Below are 21984 nucleotides of genomic sequence, written 5' to 3' on the forward strand. Positions count from 1 at the left end.
TATTAGACAAAAACCAAGACTGATTATTTTCTTCTATTCTTCATTTTACAGATATCCAATCTGGTGTTGGTGCAGCAGCAGCAACTGCAGTAAATAATTTTGGAACACTTCTCCAAGGTGTGAAGTAGTTTTGGCTTCTATCTCTCAGGAACAGTCTGCTGTTGTGACAGCAGGGTGTGAAATCATTTCCTATTCTTTTATTATGGACCATTGTAGGCACATCCCTGCTTTATGAATGACGAGATCTACCATATCAGAGAGATTCTAATCTCCCTCTAGGGACTGCAGCAGGAGGACAGAAAAAGAACAAATAATACGTTAACTTACAGTTCCCAGCTAAAATCACGCAAATTTATCGCCAGTGAACCTCAGCCTATCCGGGATAACGTCAGTTCTCTTCCACAGGCTGTGGTGGCTCGCTCTGTTTGACTATTCCATCGTAATATTATCACAGGTAAAATCCCTACCACCTGCACCACATACAATGATGGTAGTTGCTAATTCCATCCCCCTACTTTCCACTGCCACCATTAATTTTCCTTCATTCACATATCAACACACACTGGGGTTCAGTATGGAACAAACAGATAAACAGACCAGGAGTGTTAAATTCTAAAATTCTAGCAAATGTATTATTTATTTAAAACATAACATAACATAACAGAATGTAACATATTATTATATTATATTATATTATATTATATTATATTATATTATATTATATTATAATGCAATACTTTGGAACCCCCTGCCTATTGAGATCAACCAGGCTCCTTCACTGTACTCTTTTCAGTGCCTGTTAAAAACATTCCTGTTTAGACAAGCCTACCCAAATGCTTAGAAAACTGAGGTAACTTTAATCTGTTTTAGTTTTTTTAAGTTTTGTATGTTTTAAAATAAGGTTGCAATTTTTAAAATTGATTTTACTGTTTTATATTTTGTAAACCACTTTTGAAGTGTAAATTTTATGACATAAATATACAACTGCCTAATGAAGTGGGACAGTAAGATACACTACACATTTCTTCTGTACTTAAAGATAAATCCTAAGGACTTAGGCTAAAGCAAACAGTGTGTGTGTGTGTGTGTGTGTGTGTGTGTGTGTGTGTGTGGATATTTATATACTTCATGTTATGTGGGCACTTCAACATAAAATACAATACAAAAATATACAAATAAAATTAAAATCAAGTCCTATCAAGCTGTCAGGAGACTATGAGGTGTAGCGCTCATCTTGCTTCAGGCTGAGGGAAGCAGTGTTTGTCCACAGACAGCTTTCCGGGTCATATGGCCAACATGACTAAACCACTTCTGGCGCAACAAAACACCGTGATGGAAACCAGAGCACACAGAAATGCCGTTTACCTTCCCGCCGCAGTGGTACCTATTTATCTACTTGCACTGTTGTGCTTTTGAACTGCTAGGTTGGCAGGAGTTGGGATTCGAACTGCCAGCCTTCCGACTGGCAAGCCCAAGGGGCTCAGTGGTTTAGACCACAGCGCCACCCGCTATTACCAACAGCTGGCAAAAGCCACGCTGAACAAGAAAGTTTTCAGTATGTGCAGAAATTATATCAAAGTTGGTGTGTGCCTTATTTATGAGGGGATGGGATTCCAGAGTACGGGCACCACCACAGGAAAGGTTCTCTTCCTGGTTGTTACCAGATGGGTCTCAACAGGCCCTGGCACAATCATGAAGGTCTCTGAAGATTACCGGTACCTAAGTGATTGGACAGGTCTGTCTGGGAGTAGATGTTCTCTCAGGTAACCTGGTCTGGTAGCAAACAGGCATCCAGTGTAGCTCCTTCAGAAATGGTGCTCCAAATATTAAAGGGAGCCCTTCACAGAACACATTGCAGTAACTGAGTCTTAAGGTTTTCAAAGTATTGGCAATAGTGGCCAGATGATCCCTTCTCCTGAAATGGATATACAGTAACTGGTGTACCAGCCAAAGCTGGTAAAAGGCACTCCTCACCACTGTGGCCACTTGGGCCTCTAGCAACAATGACAAACCCAGGAACACTCCAAGACTGTGTACATGTTCTTTCAAAGATAGTGCAACCACATTCTGAACAGGTAAAGTGCCAAATTCCCACACTCGGGAGCCACAGGATTTCCATCTGACAAGGATTCAATTTCAGGTTACTAGCACCCATCCAGCCCAACATTGCATCCAATGTGAATTGGTACTGGAATCTCTTTAGCTCAAAGAGATACAGGGAATGATAACATACCTCCATTAAAAAATTCAAACTCCAGTATATATAGGCTTCATCTCAATATGTACCTTAATTCATGCTAAGTGACAGATAAGCATTTGTGTTATTATGTATTGCGTGATGTATTTTCATTGGAATTTAGCTAGAACAAGTACCTTTATAATTAGCTGATATGGTTAATGCTGAAAACAATGGAGTGCCTTATTTTTCCCAAGGGAACTTCCAGGTGGAATATTCCTCAAGAGACAAGCACATGGATTCACTACACCTGATGCCATAAAGCCACATGAGAATTGTGTAGTGGTGATTCCTGCTAGGCTGTGCAGTAGACCAGGCATTAGCATGATTAACATAGTCCAAGAGATGGAAGCATGTGATCTTGTGCAACTGTGTTGCTCCCCTAACGCTTTTTGTGTGTGGAACATTATTTCCAATCAGGACCGGCCCCAGACATTTTCACTTGGGGCGAACCCTAAAGTGGTGCCCCCTCCCACCAGGGAAGAAGCGATGAGTGAAAATCTACATCAGGAAGAAGTGGGGAATAAAGATCTACATCGGGAACAAAGAGGGAACAATGTCTACATCTGGAACAAGGGGGGCGGGTGAAGATCTACATTGGGAAATGGGAAAATCAAATCAACGTTATCAACTTCAATTCCTTGAAGTGGGAATCAAATGCCATCATGGACAGTAAAGGGGCATGCTCTGAATCACACCAGGCAGGTGAAGAGTCCAGGAGACCCCAGAGGGCAACTCCTGCCATTTCATCCCTAGGGATGGGAGGAGACGGCATGGAGGCAGCTGATGAAGAGGCGACAGATCCAGCCTCCAAGGAACACACAGCAGTGGCGGCGGCAGGCAGTGCATTCCTTGCCTAACAGGTGGGTTGTCCTTTTTCCAATATATATAATTCTCCCCTAAACTGCAAAAGCAGTATTGCCTGTATCTCCTATCTGAACACAGCCCATCATTTACTGCACCACCAAGTTCTTTAAAGCTATGTCTGTGGGTCCAACAGCCTATGTCTATGTTATACCAGTTAAGTTCACTCCTGAAGAGGAATCATCTGATAATCAAGTCAACTGAATGAATCATTATTGTGGCAAGTTTTCTGTATCTCAGCCTGCATTTTTTATGATAAGGAAGCTACATCCTTTATTATCCATGTTCTGGGGTAGCCAGTTTGACCAATGAATCTGCCACGATGTCAGGGAAAGAGGGGCCTACTCAGGAGGAACAGGGAGAGAGAGAGGAGCAAGATAGTGTTTCCTCCAGAGAAGGGGGGTCGCTGGGTTACAGAGAGCCGCAACCTCTAATATCCATTGTTTCATCTGCCAGCTCAAGCCCCCGTCAGGAATTGTCACCGGAAGAGGGAGAGGTGCCAGGCTATAGGAGGGCAGGGCAAAGACCAAGAGCAGTCAGTCTCAGACAGGAGGAGGAGACGATGGGGGGGGGGGGAGGCGACACAGACGTCATTTCAAAGTTCCCTGCTGTTGGCTGTGTTGGCGGGCAAGACAGAGCCCGCCACTCCGAGAAACTGAAAGTAACTGACCAAACGTATTTCAGAGACTCTGTAGCTACATTATGAAAATAAATAGTTTTAGCTTACCGGAGAGCCTGTCGTTTCTCATGAGCAACATCTAAAGGGGGGAACTACCAAACAAAAAAACCACAGATGGGCTCCTAGATATGATACTGAAGATCAGCAATGAAAGGTTAAATTAGGCTGACTTAGAGCTGTAGGATAAGCCTCAGATTCGTCCAACAAGAAAATTAGTTCAAAGCATTGCAGAAAGGTATTTTAAACACTTCTGGCTATAAAGTACTGACATTTAAAAGTTAAGAGGACAACATTGCAATAAAAATGCTAAGTTATCTACATTAAAATAAAGCAAAGTAACCTTTGAAAGCAATTTATTGTAGTCATGTATATAAATACCTTGCCTTAAGGTAAGTTTTAAAAAATGCATATTTTGTAAAAGTTAACAACTGTTGTTCACTCTTGATAATTTAAAAATGATTTTTAATTTTACTTTTATGCTTAGTTTTTCTAAAGAAAGTATTATTGCAATTATAAAATATATAAAACTTGTCACCACACCTTAGACTATTATAAAATATCTGACACTAAAAATGTATAGTAAATTAAACTGTTATGAGTATGCATATTTATATTTATATTACCTCATGCATTTATAAACCCCTTTCTCTGTCAAATGACACCAATAGAAACCAGATTTGAAAATATATATTTGCATGGTCCTCTACAGTAAGTGAGATATGCCTCTAAGCAATTGCCCCACCTTTTGCTTCTTTAAAACAATCAATTCTAACACTGAAATGCCTTGTAATTGATTATGGCTTAGCATTTATGTACATTGATAGCAGTAGCTTTATGCAACAAAAAATATGCTTCTTACCATAGTGAGGGATGATTGCCCAGGCCATGGCGGATGCATAGATGCCCCCAATCATCCAAAACATGCAAAGCCAACTTAAGTGTTCTCCACGTTTTTCTCGAGCGAGAACTTCAGCAAAATAGGAGAATACAACTGGAACAGCTCCTCCAATCCTAATTGAAGACACAGAGTATAAATTGAATACAACCATAATAGAAACTATGAACAAACACTGTGTCTTTAATGGGTGGCACGCAAAACAACTATTTCACTACACCAGCCTTGTGTGTACGTAACACAAAGTTATGGTTTGTCTAGTCAAAGTGTGGTTTGCTTCAGTGCTTGAACTCAGCCCAGCACATTAACCATTGTTTATCTTCTAGCAACCAACCATAAGGTGAAGTGTTTGTTTTGGTTTACAAACCATGGTTTGTTTTGTCTACAGTTTGGCGTTTTGACTGAATGCAATAACCTTGCTTGACCATGGTTTATTTGACAATCCCACCCCAGATGCTCACCAAGTTACAGTGACATGAGGTAAGAGCATTGTGGGGGGGGGGGATCCAGCTTGCTGGAGAAATGAGACATGGTTTGTTTTTTCCTCTGTTTGAAGATTTGAGGCTTGTTGAAATTAACTTAGAAGAAGAGAAGCAAGAGAAACAGGCTTAAAACAAATGACGCCTTTGCAGCTTGGGAGAATGCAGCCACTAAATCTTTTGGTGCAGTTATGACTCAGGATATAGTCAAAAAAATTCAAATAATGTCTAAGAATTATTTGACTAAATTCTGGTTAAGAAAGAAACTCTACAGTTTAGTTGTTATTGCATGGTCCTCTGTTGCATCAGGGTGTTCTTAGACCTCATATATTGAATTTAAATGCAGAAGGCAATACAATCTCAACTGTTAAATCATTATCTCTTAATGAACTCTATCATTCAAAACTGTAGAAATGTTGAAAGATTATAATATATTGTACCGTTTCTCGCATTGTTTGGGTGAATTTTCCTCCAGTTTATTTTTTAAATTCAATGGACAAGTGCGGTGCAGTTGGCACCTGAGCGTTTTTATTCATCACTACTGTGTTACTTCTGAGTTTCTGTCATCACTATACAAGAACTGATAAGCAGCTCACACTCTACATAAGCTGTTCTTCACATCTAAAATTAAGCCTTTGATTACCATAAGCTTCTGAATTCTGATGTCAGCAGTGACCATAATGCTTAAAAAGACATGTGGGACAACAGAATCAGGACTGGGACTGTATTAAACATATACCGCTATATATCTGAGGAGCTTTTGCAATTTTCTGTTTTAATATTTAGTATATTTCATGTACTGATCAAATTATTACTCCAGAGCCAGTTTAAAAAGGATAATGCAGGAGTATCTGATGTAATGTGTTGGGTTACTATGTCTGGCCATCCCTGACGTTGCTGTTTTTAGCAGTTTTCAATTGGTCACATCCATACCATACATTCAGAGCACATGTCTTCCCCCAAAGAATCATGGGAACTGTATTTTACCCTTTACTGAGCTACAAATATTAGCACACTTAACAAACTACAGTTCCCAGGATTCTTGGGGGGGGGGGAAGCCACATGCTTTAAATGGATGGTGTTGATGTGGCTGACATTTGTAAATTGCCTTGACACACACATAGAAGGCAATTCATAAATTAATAATAAAAAATGGCAATGTTTGCTAGGGTTTAGGGGAGTTGGAGTCCAGTAACATCTGTAGAGTAGCATAGTATTAGGTAATGCAGTTTTCTCATGGTTTTCCTATTGAAAATCAACTCTGATTACTGAATACTGACTACTTCAAAGTGTGTCTTGGCTCTCTGGGACTAACATTGGGTCCCTATATTATGCAAAAGGGACAAGCTCCTTTGCACTGTTATCGAGACCCTGGCTGACCCAACGTTTGAGAAACTACTCCTGCATTATTTTATAGAAGATTGGTTCATGCACTTGGAAAAGTATGCATGGATGTCCCTTTTTGCAAGATTTTGTACTCTTCTGCAGTTCATAAACATAAAACACACACATATACTACATCACTCTGTGGTTTTAAGCAAAAACATTGCATAATCAAGGACCAAAAGGATGTGTGTTCCTCCCAGAAAGAAACCACCCCATTCTTTCCAAACTCTGCAAATTGACGTTAGAGAAACAGAATGATTCCTGAAAAGAAAATGGTCAGAAAAAGAAAGGATCCTAGTGTGTGTATGCTTGTGAAGATAGATCAGAATTTGCCACAAGGGACAAAAAGGAACATTGCTCAATGCTCTTTATGGGGTAGGCATCTTAAACAATCACTACTATGAAATAGGCATATACCCTTCTTTCAGTTGTAACCCATATCCCTGCTACTCACTCTCTGTAGTGAAGGTTAGTATAATGAAAAGACTTTGGAAGCAACTTTTATCAGCTATGATAATTAGATAGAACCCTGATGTTCATAAACAATGTATCTTTGCATACAAGATACTGGGGAGAATCAAATGGGAGAGAAAAGCTGCTTTCGTGCCTAACTTGTAAGCCTTTCAGATGGCATTTGACTGACAAGTGTAGTAACAGATTGTTGGACTGGATAAGGGAACTAGGGTCCCAAGAGACTGTTGGACTCTAGCTCCCATCAGCCCCAGCTAGTATGGCCATGATCAGGACTGAAGTCCAATAACATCTTCCCAAATGGGGGTTACAGGTTCCCCATCCCTGGACCAATGCTTTGATCTGATCCAATAAGGCTCGTCTCATTCATAACATTTCATGAAAATTTGTCCATCAGTGTGTTTGACAATCCCTGCTAGAACCCCTATGATTTTGTGTGCCACAGAAGTTCTACCAAGAATTAGTGAACACAATGACAGTCACATTTTGCAAAATCTGATAGCCTCCAAACTACCTCTCAGCAGTTCCCTCCAACCTAGTGCCAAAATGGTCTTTTCTGTTTCCCTCCTTCCTTCCTGGCTCAGCTTTGGTTTGTTATTCATAAAACCCAATGCATATGTACACGATTTATCATTTATCCCCTTTCCATTTTCCGCAGGCATCAGCAATATTCAGCCAAAACAGCAGTTACAGATAACATTATTCAGTCACATCCACACCAAACATTTAAAGCACCTTTATACAATTTTAACAGACTGAGAATTTGGGAGTTGTAGGTCTGAGAGGTTCAGCACCCTTAGCAAACTACAATTCCCAGGACCTTTTGGGGGAAAGCCATGACAGTTAAAGTGGTATAAGGGTGCCTTAAATGTATGGTGTGTCTGTTACCTTATTTAAGAAGACATTCTCCAATACTTTTTCATATTCCAGTCACCCCTGTCTATTTAACACAAAAGTATATCTTATTAATAGCTGAAACTGATTTGCTAAGCAGTCTAAACTTATAATAGTAGAATATTTTCTTCACATAAATTATATTTTCCCCAATTCAAAATCTTGCTCCAAGGCACAGCTGTCTATTCTATTGTACATTACTAGAGGCAAACTATAATGTTTGAAATCAAATGTCCTCCCCTGCTGCAATTTTAACAACCACTTAAGTCTCGCTGTTACCACCCCTCAGAAATCACTTTGCAATGTTATAATATTTTCAGATATACCAGTATTCCACACAAATCTTTAAGCAGTTGAACAAATCAAGGTATCATACTGGATGGAAAGAAAGCAGTAACTTCTAAATGTTTTGGGACTCAAGTACTTAAAACATCACCTCCCCCAACATCAACCATCTTGGATCTTACACTCAGCAAGTGAGATTTCATTGGTGGTGCTGCCACTGGGGACATGCAGTTGATGATGATCTGTGACAGGGCCTTTTCAGTGGCGGTTCCCCATTTGTGGAATGCCCTCCCTGGTGAAGTGCACCTGTCTCCATTATTATATATATTATTTGGGGACTGTAACTTACTACTTTTCTGTTTTATTTATTTATATTGTGTCATAAAATATGTTAAATTTAGTGTAAAATATTAAAAGTATACTCAGCTCTCTGCATCTATCACCATTGATAATAATGCAAGGTGGTTAAATCCTAAGCTATGTGGTGTGTGAATTTCTAAATGGATTGTTTTGACATTTTTCTTTCAGGCATACAGTGACAGATGTGCAAGTGTAATTTTCAGCCATGCCATGCCACTTTAAGTACCCCAATGTGGATCAAAGGAAAACAATATTCACTTTTTTTTTAACCACTGACCCCTTCTTTGCATTGACTTTATCCATACAGGGCACCCTCACAGCGCAACAGGCTAGAGTCTGGCCAGCGTGGCACAAGAGCAAATGTAGAAGTCAGATTGAGAAAGTCTGAGTGAACACAAAGCCCAACCACAATACAGTGGTACCTTGGTTCTCGAACTTAATCCGTTCTGGGAGCTTCTGCAGTCAAGCAGAAGCTGTGTCAGATGTTTGGTTTCCGAAAAACGTTCACAAACCGGAACACTTACTTCCGGTCTTGCAGTGTTTGGGAGCCAAAACATGTGAGTACCAAGGTGTTCGAGAACCAAGGTACGACTGAACCCTCAGATGTGGGCTCTTGACAGCAGGATGGGAACAACAATGAACAAGCTTTTCCCCAAAACAGGGAAAGGTAAAGTTAAATTAGAAAATGAAAGGAATAAAGGAAGAGCTTACCCAAATCCAGAAAGTAAACGACAGAAGAGAAAGAAGCCATAGCCCTGGACAAATGATGAAAGGAAGGCAAAGAATCCATTGACAGACATACATATGAGAAGAGACTGTCTCCTTCCCACCTTGTCTGCCAAGCCTCCCCAGAAGAATGCCCCCACCATCATCCCAAGGTATACTATGCTACCTGCAACACACAAAAGACAATATGTTACATTAGGAAGGATTGCATAGTTCTCAATATCAACTCCTAAGTCACTGTTCCTCCTCAGCTCCCACACATGGCACAATTTACTTGCAAAACAACTATGTACATTTATTGTAGGTGAGTGATTTGAATACAGATTTGCAAAGGAAAAAACGCTCCTCTCATATGCATCCTTTGTTTCTGACTTACTGAAAGCTTGATACTTGTTTAGTTATAGGCACACAGCTGCAAGAAAGTAAAAGAAAAGGCAAGCAAATTTGGGGGTTGAGATGTTTATATCCTACCTTTTCTTGCAAGGAGCTCAGTATGGTATGCATGGTCTTCCCCCTACCCATTTTGCCCTCAAAACAACCCTGTGAAGTTGGCTGAGGGACTGTGCCTGGCTCACTGTCACTCAGTGAGCTTCATAGCTGAGCAGAGATGTGAACCCTGGTCTCCCAGATCCTAGTTCAACACTGGCCACCACACTGGCCCTCTCCATCTTTCCACTGCAACATCCAGGCAAGGTAGAGACATTATTACAATTCAGGGGCACATTAAGCTGGGGTGGGGGTGGGGGTAAACTGGAGCAGAGCCAGTGAGGGATGTGAGCTGAGGAAAGTCCCAAGAGCCAGACAGAGTGGCCAGGAGGGCCACATTTGGTCCCAGAGCCTGAAGTTCCCTACCCCTGCTTCCATAAACAGCGGGCTAAAATTAGTTATGTGGATAAATCAATACCATGCAATTAACTAATGCAACTACGTTGCAGGAAAACTTTGTTATCAACAGGATTATTTTCCAAATCATGTGTGCGCTCTCGGAATGTGACCTTTTATAAATGGTTTCAGAAACTAGGATTATTTAAATTGCTTTAATAACAAAAGGGAGGAAATGAACAAGAGAGGATCAGGTTTCTGTATGCTTTGAAACTTGATAGGTCAGTGTACAAAACTCACTACAGATCATGCTTGCTTACAACTGTTTTCTCTGATAACAGTGCACATTATAGTAAAGACTCTGCAGCTTTATCGCTTGTGCTTCAAGAATATTTTAATTTCAATAAACATGCCTTTAAAGAGGCGGGTTCCGAAAGTCCAAGGATGCAGCCAAACCAACCATATAAAAGCATGTTTGTGTATATATAAATTTATTTTGTTTATTCGCAAAAATATTTATGGACTGCCGCTTCATATAAATTATCAGGGTAGTATACAAGAAAATTGACGAGTACTATAAAACATAAAATATCACAAAAATAATACATCATCTTGAAAAATGTAGACTGAACAGGCTGCTGGCATAAAAAAGATCTTCAAGAGGCATCTGAAACATATAGTAGCAAAACTATTGCACAGCATGGAACTGGTAAAAGTACATGGCTGGCTTCTGGAACACAGAAGAATGAGAACTAACAGTGCTCGTCCACATAATCTCAGAGATCGAATTGGGATATAAAGGCTCAGGAGGTCACTAGGTATACACACAACTATATATATATATATATATATATATATATATATATATATATATATATACACATATATATACATATACACACACACACACACATGCATATGTGTTTGTGTGATAAATATGCACACACTCTTTATAGCATTTTAAAATAATTTTTACCTGCCTTGCAAGTTATTCACCAGCTCCAGATTGTCTGATATTTGGAAACTCAAATGGTGGCACACAGAATACAATGCATATGAGACCAATATATCTAATTATTAATAGGGGGTTGCCCTGATCCTTTCTGTGCATTGTGTTCCACTCCAAAGTGACTTACGAATCAGAATCAGAATCAGAATCCAAAGTGGCCTTAAAATGGGTGAGAGCTACCGTATTCCAATCCCACACTGTGAATAAGTTTGGCACAGATAAAGCCATATCTGAACGAACAGTTTATTGATTTAGACACACACAATGCCACACTTCAGTCTCTTCCCTACTGCTCAAGTAGCCAAATTAACAGGTAGTTAAGAGACTATAACATTTAATTGGATGGACACAAATATTGATTTATGTCCAACTTTTTACAATTAAGACAACTGCAGTATAGTAAAAATAGTATTTCTGTCTCTATTTTCACCCTGAGCGTAAAAGAAAAACCACCCCCTACTACTATAAAAATGAGATACTGTACTATGATGCAGCAACTACAGAACAGGGTTATCGAAAACCTAGTTAATCCCAGGTAATGATATGAAGCCACTGATGGATTCCTTTAGTACTAGCACTGAACATATTATTTTTGAAGGTATCTTCTCTTATCCGATAGTTCCCTCTGGCATTAGAGAGAAAATCCTAACTGACAAGCCTGAGATAAAGCCTACTTTGTTAAGTCTTTGTAATGCCTCTAATGCCTGGTTTCACTTTTCTCTGAAACTGAGGTGCCTCTGATGCGTTTTCTCCCTCTCAGACTTTTGATGTGAAATGCAGCAACAGCATTCACATACTGTAGTTCTCAATCGACCCTGTCATGGCAACAAATCGGTGTGACTCTGCTATTTGAAATGCACTTTTTATGGCAATACTCCAAACTCAGAGTGATTATGAATGGCGCACGTGACTGAACAACACAATGTGTTTCCCATGCAATGTTCTGGGATTAATTCTTCTCCCAAACAAAAACCCTAAAGCCGGTAATTGGCCATAGCATCACCCTGCAGTCATGTCTCTACATCATATCAGAAGCCCCTGTTTGGCAAACAGAAAAAATCCTGGATGGAGGACTGGCATGTTCAGGGGTTGGCATGAGGACAACTTTCTGCTGACAACTGTCTCTTCCTACAATGCTTTTCCACCTGTGAGTTGCTGAAAAGTAACAGTGGCTTGAATCCCCCACCATGTGACAAAGGCAGCGTACACACCATAAATTAAAAGCTTCCCCCCACTGCAAAAAAAATTCCTGTGAAATGTAGTTTGTTAAGGGTGCTGGGAGTTGTAGCTCTGTGAGGCATAAACTACAGCCCCCAAGATTTTAGGGGGGGTAGGTGTGTGTGTGTGTTGCCAAAGTTGGCAACAGCATGATATTCAGTGTATTAAATATGTCAAAAGTAATAGAAAACTTTTATTTGGTGACTAGCTGTACAATATAAAGAAGCATCTTTTTGCACAGGCAGCCAACTTGACTGTCTCTGATGCAAAAAAAAATGAGCTTTTAAAAATGTTTCCTGGTTTTTTTGGGGGGTGGAGATCTTTTTGTTCTCTTATGCCAACAGAAGAGTCGGATGCGACTGAACGATTGAACAACAACAAATGCCAACAGAAGTTGGGTCTAGCAAATGCTGACACATTCATTTTCATCAAAGGGAAAAAAAAAATCATGCCAGCACAAGCAAACATGGGACTTCCTTAGCTATCAAAATGTGCTCCTCTAGGGAAAATAAAAATATATATTCACTGGAACTGAGGTCGTAATCCTTGGCCTCAGTAAGACAAGCAGTATAATCCAAAGAAGCACAATGCACTGGGGATCATTCACATTTCGGGGCAGAGCACATAAAGCTTAAATGTAGCACTGTGGCAATCATCCTGCCAGTGCAAGCTTTTCAGCTTGCTACATGGAATTATTCACCTCCCTGCCCCTGCTGCTTTGGGATTTCCTCTGACGCCACCCCAGGGTCAGAATAGGGTTGAAGCCTCAAACATTTCAGCAAACCAGCAAACTTAAGGTAAAGGTAAAGGGACCCCTGACCATTAGGTCCAGTCACGGACGACTCTGGGGTTGCGGCGCTCATCTTGCTTTATTGGCCAAGGGAGTTGGCATACAGCTTCCAGGTCATGTGGCCAGCATGTCTAAGCCACTTCTGGCGAACCAGAGCAGCGCACAGAAACGCCATTTACCTTCCCACCAGAGCAGTACCTATTTATCTACTTGCACTTTGACGTGCTTTAGAACTGCTAGGTTGGCAGGAGCTGGGACCAAGCAACGGGATTCTAACTGCCGCCCTTCTGATCAGCAAGCCCTAGGCTCTGTGGTTTAACCCACAGTGCCACCCGCAAACTTAGAGCTCAGCAGAGCCTGCTAACAATCCAGGTGGGAGGTTGGGTACTATGTGAGAATGATGGGGAGGGTGTTTTTCGGTAAGCAGTGCAAGCAAATGAGTATCTACTCACAAGCAAGCCCTACAACGAAGCTTACTCCCAGGAAAGTAGAAGTAAGTTTAGTTGAACTCAGTGGGACTTATGCATGCATAGGTTGTACTTAGACCTGTGAGTGGGGAAGCAGATGCAGCCTGACTAGTAAATCACTTAAACTACTCTTAAATTGGTTGGAAATATATTAAATATAATACATGGAAGTTTATTTAATATTTTTATTACTTCTTTGCCATTTAAGGCCCTCCTCCACTGCAGGGAGCCTCGTCATGGCCCTCTGCTGCTGCGGAGCCCAGTGCACCCTCCACTGCTATGGGGAGGTATGGTGGGACCTCTGCTGCCAACATAGATATATGCATATATCGTGATATATCAAGATATTGTGATATTTAGCTGGTGATATATCATGATGTTGAAAATCAGATACCTTCCACATTACCTGGTTTGTTTCCCTGCACCTGCAACACCTGAACTGAAAGTTGTTATCTGCACATGCACAAAGGCTGCCTGAAATGTACACACCTCAGTTTATTCACAGCTTGCATTTTCAAATTAGATGGAAGCTCATTTGAGGAGAAACACATCAAAGGACTATTTATTGAAAAAATACAAGATACAGGTGGATCGTGGGCAACTCAGCTTCAAAAAGAAAGCTGTGGGAGTGCACTGGAGCAAACGGTAATGTGCACATAGCATGAGAGTGAATTAATATGACAAAAGGAATGGAATACATGTTAACAATTGCTATAGATGTTGTCAGACTACAATTCCCATCAGCTACAGCAAGCATGGCCCACGCTTAGGGATGATGGGAATTGGAGTTCAACAATTTCTGGAGGGAACCTCATTGGCTACCCCTAGTCTAGAAGCAACTAGAAGCTGAAGCAAACTGGGCAGGGGCCTGAAATATCTCTTTGATGGGAGGCAACAATGTGCCTCCCACAAGAGTATAGATAGTATGAACATTTGCCCTCTAGCATATTTTTTATTAATAAATGTTTTTATATGCGTGACACATTTTCCTTCCAAAAGGGGCTTTTAGTCTCAGAATTTGGAATTCCCAGGAGCTGCGAAAATCAAATAAACAAGTTCAGCATCTTGATAGATGAGGTCTTGTAAACCATGATTTATCTATCTTGCAAGATTATCGAAACATGATGCCTGTGGAGAGCTCAATGATGTGTTAAAGATCTTCAGCTTTGTTTCAAAAGTAAATGTGACACCTAATGATTTAAACTGTGATGTATTTTCAGCCAAAGAAACCCAGACTGCTGAGGTGCCAACACACACACAACAATGAAGACAGAGACCTAATTAAGTGTGCAGTCAACAAGGCTTTTTTTCTATTTTCAACATATTTGCATTTCTATGAAACATGACCATTGGTTAATGACATTATAATTAAAGTGGTACTAGAAGATGGGAGTTTGATACTGGCATAGAGCAAATGAAATTTTGAGCAAGTTCCATATCACTGGAGTGGGAAAGCGAGTAGTTCGCTCTTACTCAATTGCAGAGTTGGGGGTGTTTCCCCTGGTAACACCGTACTACACAGATTTGTATTTACTTATAATCCACTTGTCCAGTGATTTTTTTCTGGGGGGGGGATGCAGGGGTACACATACCCCTAAACATTTTTGTGAATCTAAGTTTGACCTCATTGAGGGGCAGTATAAAAAAAATATAAAGAAAAAAAGCACTGCACTTGTCTCCCCAAGGGATATGTCAACGCTGCTCACGAAAAAGGCATAACATTGTCTTAAAACTGCAATAGAAAATCAGTATAATCAAATACCAGAGAAAAGGAGAATAATTCCATAAAAACAGCTAAATGGGAATATAACCACATCCAATAAAAATGTTACACAAGGCTGATGAAATAGAGACAGACTATCCTTTTTTTCAGGAAGAAGAAGAAGAAGAAGAAGAGTTTGGATTTGATATCCCGCTTTTCACTACCCGAAGGAGTCTCAAAGCGGCTAACATTCTCCTTTCCCTTCCTCCCCCACAACAAACACTCTGTGAGGTGAGTGGGGCTGAGAGACTTCAGGAAAGTGTGACTAGCCCAAGGTCACCCAGCAGCTACATGTGGAGGAGCGGGGACGCGAACCCGGTTCCCCAGATTACGAGTCTACCACTCTTAACCACTACACCACACTGGCAAAGGCAGGGTTTTTGGGGGGGGCTGCTCATGATGTGTATATGCATCTTTCTTTTATTTCAGTTTGGTTTTGATTTAAAACATTGATGGGGAAACCTGTGTCTTCCCATATGTTGTTAGACTACTGCTCCCATTATCCCTGAACACTGGCCATGCTGACTAAGGCTGATGGGAGCTGGAGTCCAACAATACTTTGAGGGCCACAGGTTTCCCGCCATTGATTTAAAGACATGTTTTACAAACGTTAGCAGTGGGGCCAAACTCACCATGAGAAACAAAGCATCTCTCAAGAAAGACCATCTCCAGCCTTAGTAGCTATGGTTTTGCTTTATGCACTGAGAAGCACAAACATGTGTTCCGTTTCTCCAGCCCAACTTCTGGACAGAATGGCTCAATGCAACACTGAACATAAAGATATTTGGTAGCAAAGCGCTTACTCAAATGCTGTCTGATTCAAACTCCATTAAAGTTTTGAAAACTGTGCAGAATAATTGTTTTGGGAAAATATACTGTCTACCATCAGGAATACCAGCAGCTTTTCATACAGAACCCAGGTGGCCAACAATTAAGACAAGAGCAAACTGCACTCAGTTAAAGTATATTTTAAAAAATTGCTACTATGCCTATTGAGTGTTTTCCTGCTATATGAAATTGGGTGATAACCAGATATGGACAGCAGCTTGCCAATTATGTTTTGGACTATTATTATTTTACAGAACTGTGCTCCGTTTGACCTTGAATAAGAGTCAAATAAGGGATAGTTCAGTTGGTAGAGTATAATCTCAGGGTTGTGGGTTTGAGTCCCACATTGGGCAAAAAGATTCCTGCATTGCAGGGGGTTGGACTAGATAAGCCTTGTTGTCCCTTCCAACTCTACAATTCTATGGATTGGCTCTCCTGGGTAGAATTAGAAACACTCACTCACCAGTGAATACCCCCCCCCCCACCATGAACAGTCATTTTGTAATTGCACACCATTTCAAGTACTTTTGTAACACCTCTCTGAACTATTCCTGCACAAGTCCCATTGAAACAAACTGAGCTGAGATTTCTCAAAACAGATTTTCCTGAGGAAATTTCTGGGATTTCCTTTTTCTTTTTCATACGCCCCACCCCTTGAAAAAAAAAGGGCAAATGATATTCTCCAATAATATTTTTTGTTATTGCCACCATTATTCTTCCAGAATGACACTAGGGCCAGAGGGTGCAAAATGGCAGCCAGGCTGCCAACACACTTGGCTGCAGCTGCCACTTGTAGTGTCAGAGGGCGAGAGGGATAAAGCCGAGCTACTGCCACTACTAATGGAAAGCCCCACTTCCCAGAGAAAGTGTTCAATAATTTCTCCTCCCCCAGGTCCACCACTACCACCAATTTCTTTGCCTACAACTACAATAGATAATTTTGAGAGGCCACTTGCACACAGTTCTATTCAAACACTCCCAATGATGAGGCACTTTCTTCCATCTCTTTGTTACACAGTATTGACATGTATTCTTGATACTAAGCTATGCAGCACATTATCAACATTATATTTATTCTGGATTCATAAGCCTGCAGTTTTTTTGTCCTATGATTTAGGAACAGCTACTTATTTTTATTGGTCATGACGAAGGGCACAGGAAAATCTTTTCTTTTTACACATACAACAAAACAAAAGAGAGACATGGTGGTATCTTAAAATACATTTTGTGAGCCTCAGACGCAGAGCTAACAAAGCAAAGATAGTTATTTGTTTTCATCAGAGGGAGCACTGTCAAATACATACTAGACAATATCTGTCTGATTTATGACACAAGCCAGGAGAGGATGTAGATAATACTCACCAAGCCATCCTGATCCAGAATTAGGGATGCACATGTCTGTCTCAGCACTGGGCAATACAAATCCAACCACAAAAACTTCCACCCCGTCAGCCATTAGCGCCATCCCAAGAACAAAGAAGAGGGCCCACTGAAAACGTCCATGCCCACATTCCTGAATGATGAGCTCATACTGCTGTGCCAATTCTTCTTCATCAGCTTTTCTCTCCGTTTCCAGTTCAAGACGATCTTTGTAGTCATCTCGTACGGGCTGACCTAAGGCTCCGATCCCATCCTTGTTCTGAGTCGCATTTGGGATTCCCTGATATTCCCCCTCATAAATCTCATCATCTTCATCATGCCCTTCAGTCGCTTCACTTGATCCTTCATCTTCATTTGCCTCACCACCGTAATTTCCTTCTTGGGTATAGTATTCATCATCTTCTCTGCCTTGGAATCTATTGTAAGATCTTTCCGTATACTCGTCTTGAGCTTTCTCTACAGTTGCATTCCCTTTCCTCCCTGCCTGTTTCTTGACTACCTTGGCAATGTCCTGAGCCCCTCTCACTAATGAAGTATTATCTTCCATCTTGTAAGCTCCATCCATCTTGTGTTAATCAATGTGTGACTGAACTGATTCCGTGTGCAAGGGAACTATTGTGTGCTGGAGAGCAGCAGCAGCAGGAGACTCCCAAGACACATTCGGTTCCAAAACAAGATCTAGGAGAAGAAAAATAAACACAAGAAAATATTTTAAGTTTTGTTTGTTCTGCATAGAATCACAAAACTAAAAAAGAACACAGGATCTACAGTCACCATTGCTCAAGAGGCAAGACTATCTACCCACCAATTCCCCATGGATTAACTCACACTATTGCTAACCACGAGTGCACCAAAAGCAGAGAACTGGTGCACTGCAGAAAGGCTCCTGCAGAGTAAATAGCTCCTGATGACACAAGGAAGGAACCCAAAAAGGGAAAGCAAAAAAAACATTCAGGTATTTTTGCTGGCTTCTCTCATTTACATGCAGTAGCGTCACTTTCCAACATACAGCTCAAAACACATGGGTTTGTGTGTCGCGAACATATTACAGATACAAATACGTATTATGAAAGGTAACTGAAGCATTTCCAAAAAGAAAACAGTAGCTTGATATATAGAACTATTTGCTGTTCCTCATCCGTATCAGTCCTGCTGTTTATAATGAAGAGCGCTGCTGAATTTTCAAATTCGTCGTTTGGAAGACCTAGTAACAACAACTGGTAATGTTTACCTCAAAATACAAGGTGAGGATTATAGCCACATTTCATTCTTAGGCTTGGATTTCAGTCCAAATGGGAGAAATCAGCTTCTTCTCCCTTTCCTTCCTGTCTTATTTCAAATACCCTCCCACTCTCTTGAGAGGGAAAAAGCTCTGCTCCCCCACTCCCAGGTCTCTCTTTCCTTCCACCTACCTAGCATGTAGCTATGACTGCAAGGAAGCCACCAGGGGTGCTGTAAAATGTAGTTTCCCCTTTACTATTTCCCAGGGCTTCTGTTTTCCAAGTATTGGGGGAGTAGTCCATTTTTCAAAGTGCATATAGGAATGTAAACATAATCATATGTTCACTGAATACATCAAAGGGATAGCAAAAGCATACATGCTGACCCTACTTCTCCTGACCCCAAGTGTTCATCCAAACATGCAGAGCACTTGTAGATTCAAAATTGTGCACATTTTGTGTCTTTTCAAGCTTTCAGATCCTTAAGTCTAGGGTACAAGAATATTGCATTCACTGAATGCCCTTCTGTGCATTCATTTAAAGCAATCTTGTTGTTGCGTAAAACTGTTCATCCACCTCAAATGGCACACTGTAGGGATTTGGTTTTCCCTCTGTGAAGGAAGAGTGGGGAACTGCAAGCCTGCATATCGGATTCATTCCCTGGGGCTCTCTTGCTTACCCCTCCCCTGCTACAATCAGGCTTGCAAAAAAAAAAAAAAAACATTTATTCGCTCTTATCAAAGTCCTGTTTCAAACAGCAGAAGGGCATTAGCAGAAGGGGGTATGTAGCTGGGAAGGGGAGGGTTTAAAGCATAACTGTTGCAGTGAGGTGGGCCAATCTTCCCAAAGAGTCCATTTGGGGATGGCCAGGTGAACCCTTCCCCCCACCCCTCAGGGACAATCTGCCAGAAGATCACTCCTATTCTGGCTGTTAAAAAAAAGTAGAAATGCTTTTTTCAAGCCAAAATGTATGCATGTTTGTATGCAGCATTTGTGAGTGTGGCAGGATTCTCTCTCTCTCTCTCTCTCTCTCTCTCTCTCTGTGTGTGTGTGTGTGTGTGTGTGTGAGAGAGAGAGAGAGAGAGAGAGAGAGAGAGAGAGAGAGAGAGAGAGATATGCAGGGACAGTGCACCTCATTTCCTCACCTGAGGCAAAATGGGAAAGTGCCTTCCACCCTACCGAAGCCTCCATTAGTTGGGTTGCATGGCAGTGCCTGCAAAGCAGCAGCAACGGATTCCAGCTAGTTCTCATAAAATCTCATGCACTGTGTGAAATTTCTCAAGCTCTTGGCAACATCTCGCAAGAATCCACCACTGCTGCTGTTGCTGCGTCTCTGTGCCCATGGGGGTGCTGCCTCTTGGCTTTCTGCTGCCAAAGGCAGCTGCCCCAGCCTACCTTATGGGCAGCCAGGTCCTGGGAACAGGAGATGTTTGGGGAGGGGAGAATAGTGCTTAACAGAGGAGCAACAGAGGCAGCTTCCTGTCCTCCACCCCCCCACACATACACAGGGGCGTAGCAAGGGGGGGCAAGCCGCCCCGGTTTCCATAATGGAGGGGGTGACAAATCATCAAGGAACATTTTTTTTAAATGCCTGCTCTGAAGGTCTTATCTTACTATACTAGGGATTATATAGCTATATATGAAATTTCATGCGTATCGGTTAATATTTTGACCCTCCTCCACCAAAATAGCTGTTCACTTGGCTGTTTTCCTATGTCATGAATGCTGAAATTTCAGTTCAGAGAACACTTACTGTTCCCAACCCTAACCTTGTGGAAAGCCATCTAATTAGACTTTAATTTGATTTTGAGATGTTTTTAGGAGGTAATTATTGTTTGATTTTATACCAATGTTATGTATCTGATGTTAGCCACCCTGAGCCCAGCTTTGGCCGGGGAGGGTGGGATATAAATAAGTTTTTATTATTATTACTTGTTATTATTCCTTTGTAAGAAAATATGAAATAACGTAAAACAATTTTTGCGGGGGGGAATCAATGGGGGGGGGGGTTGACAAGAAATTTTCCGCACCGGGTACCACCTGACCTTCCCATGTCGGGGGGGGGCAATTTTTTTTTGCCCCCGGGTACCAATTTACCTTGCTACGCCCCTGCCCACACGCAGTTTTTGGACCTGTTTTTCTGGGTCTGTGAGTGGCAACAGCCTCTAATCTACTCTACAGTGCCTCAAAAATGAGCTGCCATGTGCAGGCTGCCTTAATTTCTAGGGCTCTTTGAGGAAGGAGCAATGCAGTAGAGATGAAGAGACCTCAACTCAGTGCCCTTCCAGACATCCTTTTTATTGCATATTCATAATTTTTTGTGCTCATGATACTATCAGGGTGTTCCACATGATCCCTCTTTCAATCTTGCTTGTGCCTGCAAAACTTGTCACAGTGCTTCATTTTCAATCAGTGCTTAACCCATAACTCCCAGACTCCACACTGCAGCTTTGGTTTACCAAGAACTTGAACTTATTTCTTAATACATTTTGTTGGGATAATCTCTGCAAAATTCAGATGGTGGAATACTTAATGTTTCCCCAGGTGGAAGGGTCATCTTCAGAGTACTGTGCCTCAGTACTCATGGATGCAAAGTTACAGGCTAGTCTCACCTGCTTGTACCATACCTGATAATTTAGTATGACTTAGCCAGATGTGTGAACTGCCTCCACTGAAAGTATAATATTTCAGTTGATATCTGGTGATATATCTGTTTTATGTATGATGATTACTAGTAGTATACTGCAGACCTGGGAAATTTTTCAATAAATCGTTCAAAATCAGTTATGAAGTCCACATCACGATAACAGTTTCATAAAATGTTATCTGGCAAACATCGCGATTTTGAGGAAAACTGTGTGGCCAGCCAGTGCTTCTTAGTTCTTCCTGCAGGAGCAACGAGCGACTCACAAGAGCAGGCGTAGCAGCCATCACTACGTTTCTTTTGCCTCTGCAAGAGCAGGTGACGATTATGAAAGTAGCTGGGAAAGCAGCAGCCAGTCAGCAGCAGAAACTTACATAAACTACTAGAAAACAGATTGTTAATCATATACAAGTTTAATATCTTTACTAAATCTATTACTTTTGTAAATTTTAAAGCCCCTAAAACTGCATAGATTTAGGGGTGGCCAACTCCCAAGAGACTGCGATCTACTCACAGAGTTAAAAACTGGCAGTGATCTACCCCCAATTTTGAGGTTCAGGTCAAAGTTG

At 41.1% G+C, this 21984-nt stretch overlaps 1 protein-coding gene across 1 annotated transcript in view; it reads right to left on the reverse strand.

Moving 5' to 3' along the window:
• SV2C (synaptic vesicle glycoprotein 2C) overlaps positions 1–18245 on the reverse strand; it is a 55693-nt gene extending 37448 nt beyond the window's left edge. Inside the window, exons 1-3 of the mRNA XM_033164278.1 lie at positions 17534–18245; positions 9261–9441; positions 4639–4790 (exon numbers count right to left, since the gene is read on the reverse strand). Coding sequence (XP_033020169.1) covers positions 4639–4790; positions 9261–9441; positions 17534–18116 — 916 coding nt within the window. The 5' untranslated portion in view covers positions 18117–18245. The remainder of the gene's footprint in view (positions 1–4638; positions 4791–9260; positions 9442–17533) is intronic.
• Positions 18246–21984: the final 3739 nt, after the last annotated feature.

The sequence above is a fragment of the Lacerta agilis genome, chromosome 11, assembly GCF_009819535.1.
Source record: "Lacerta agilis isolate rLacAgi1 chromosome 11, rLacAgi1.pri, whole genome shotgun sequence".
Taxonomy (NCBI): Eukaryota; Metazoa; Chordata; class Lepidosauria; order Squamata; family Lacertidae; genus Lacerta; species Lacerta agilis.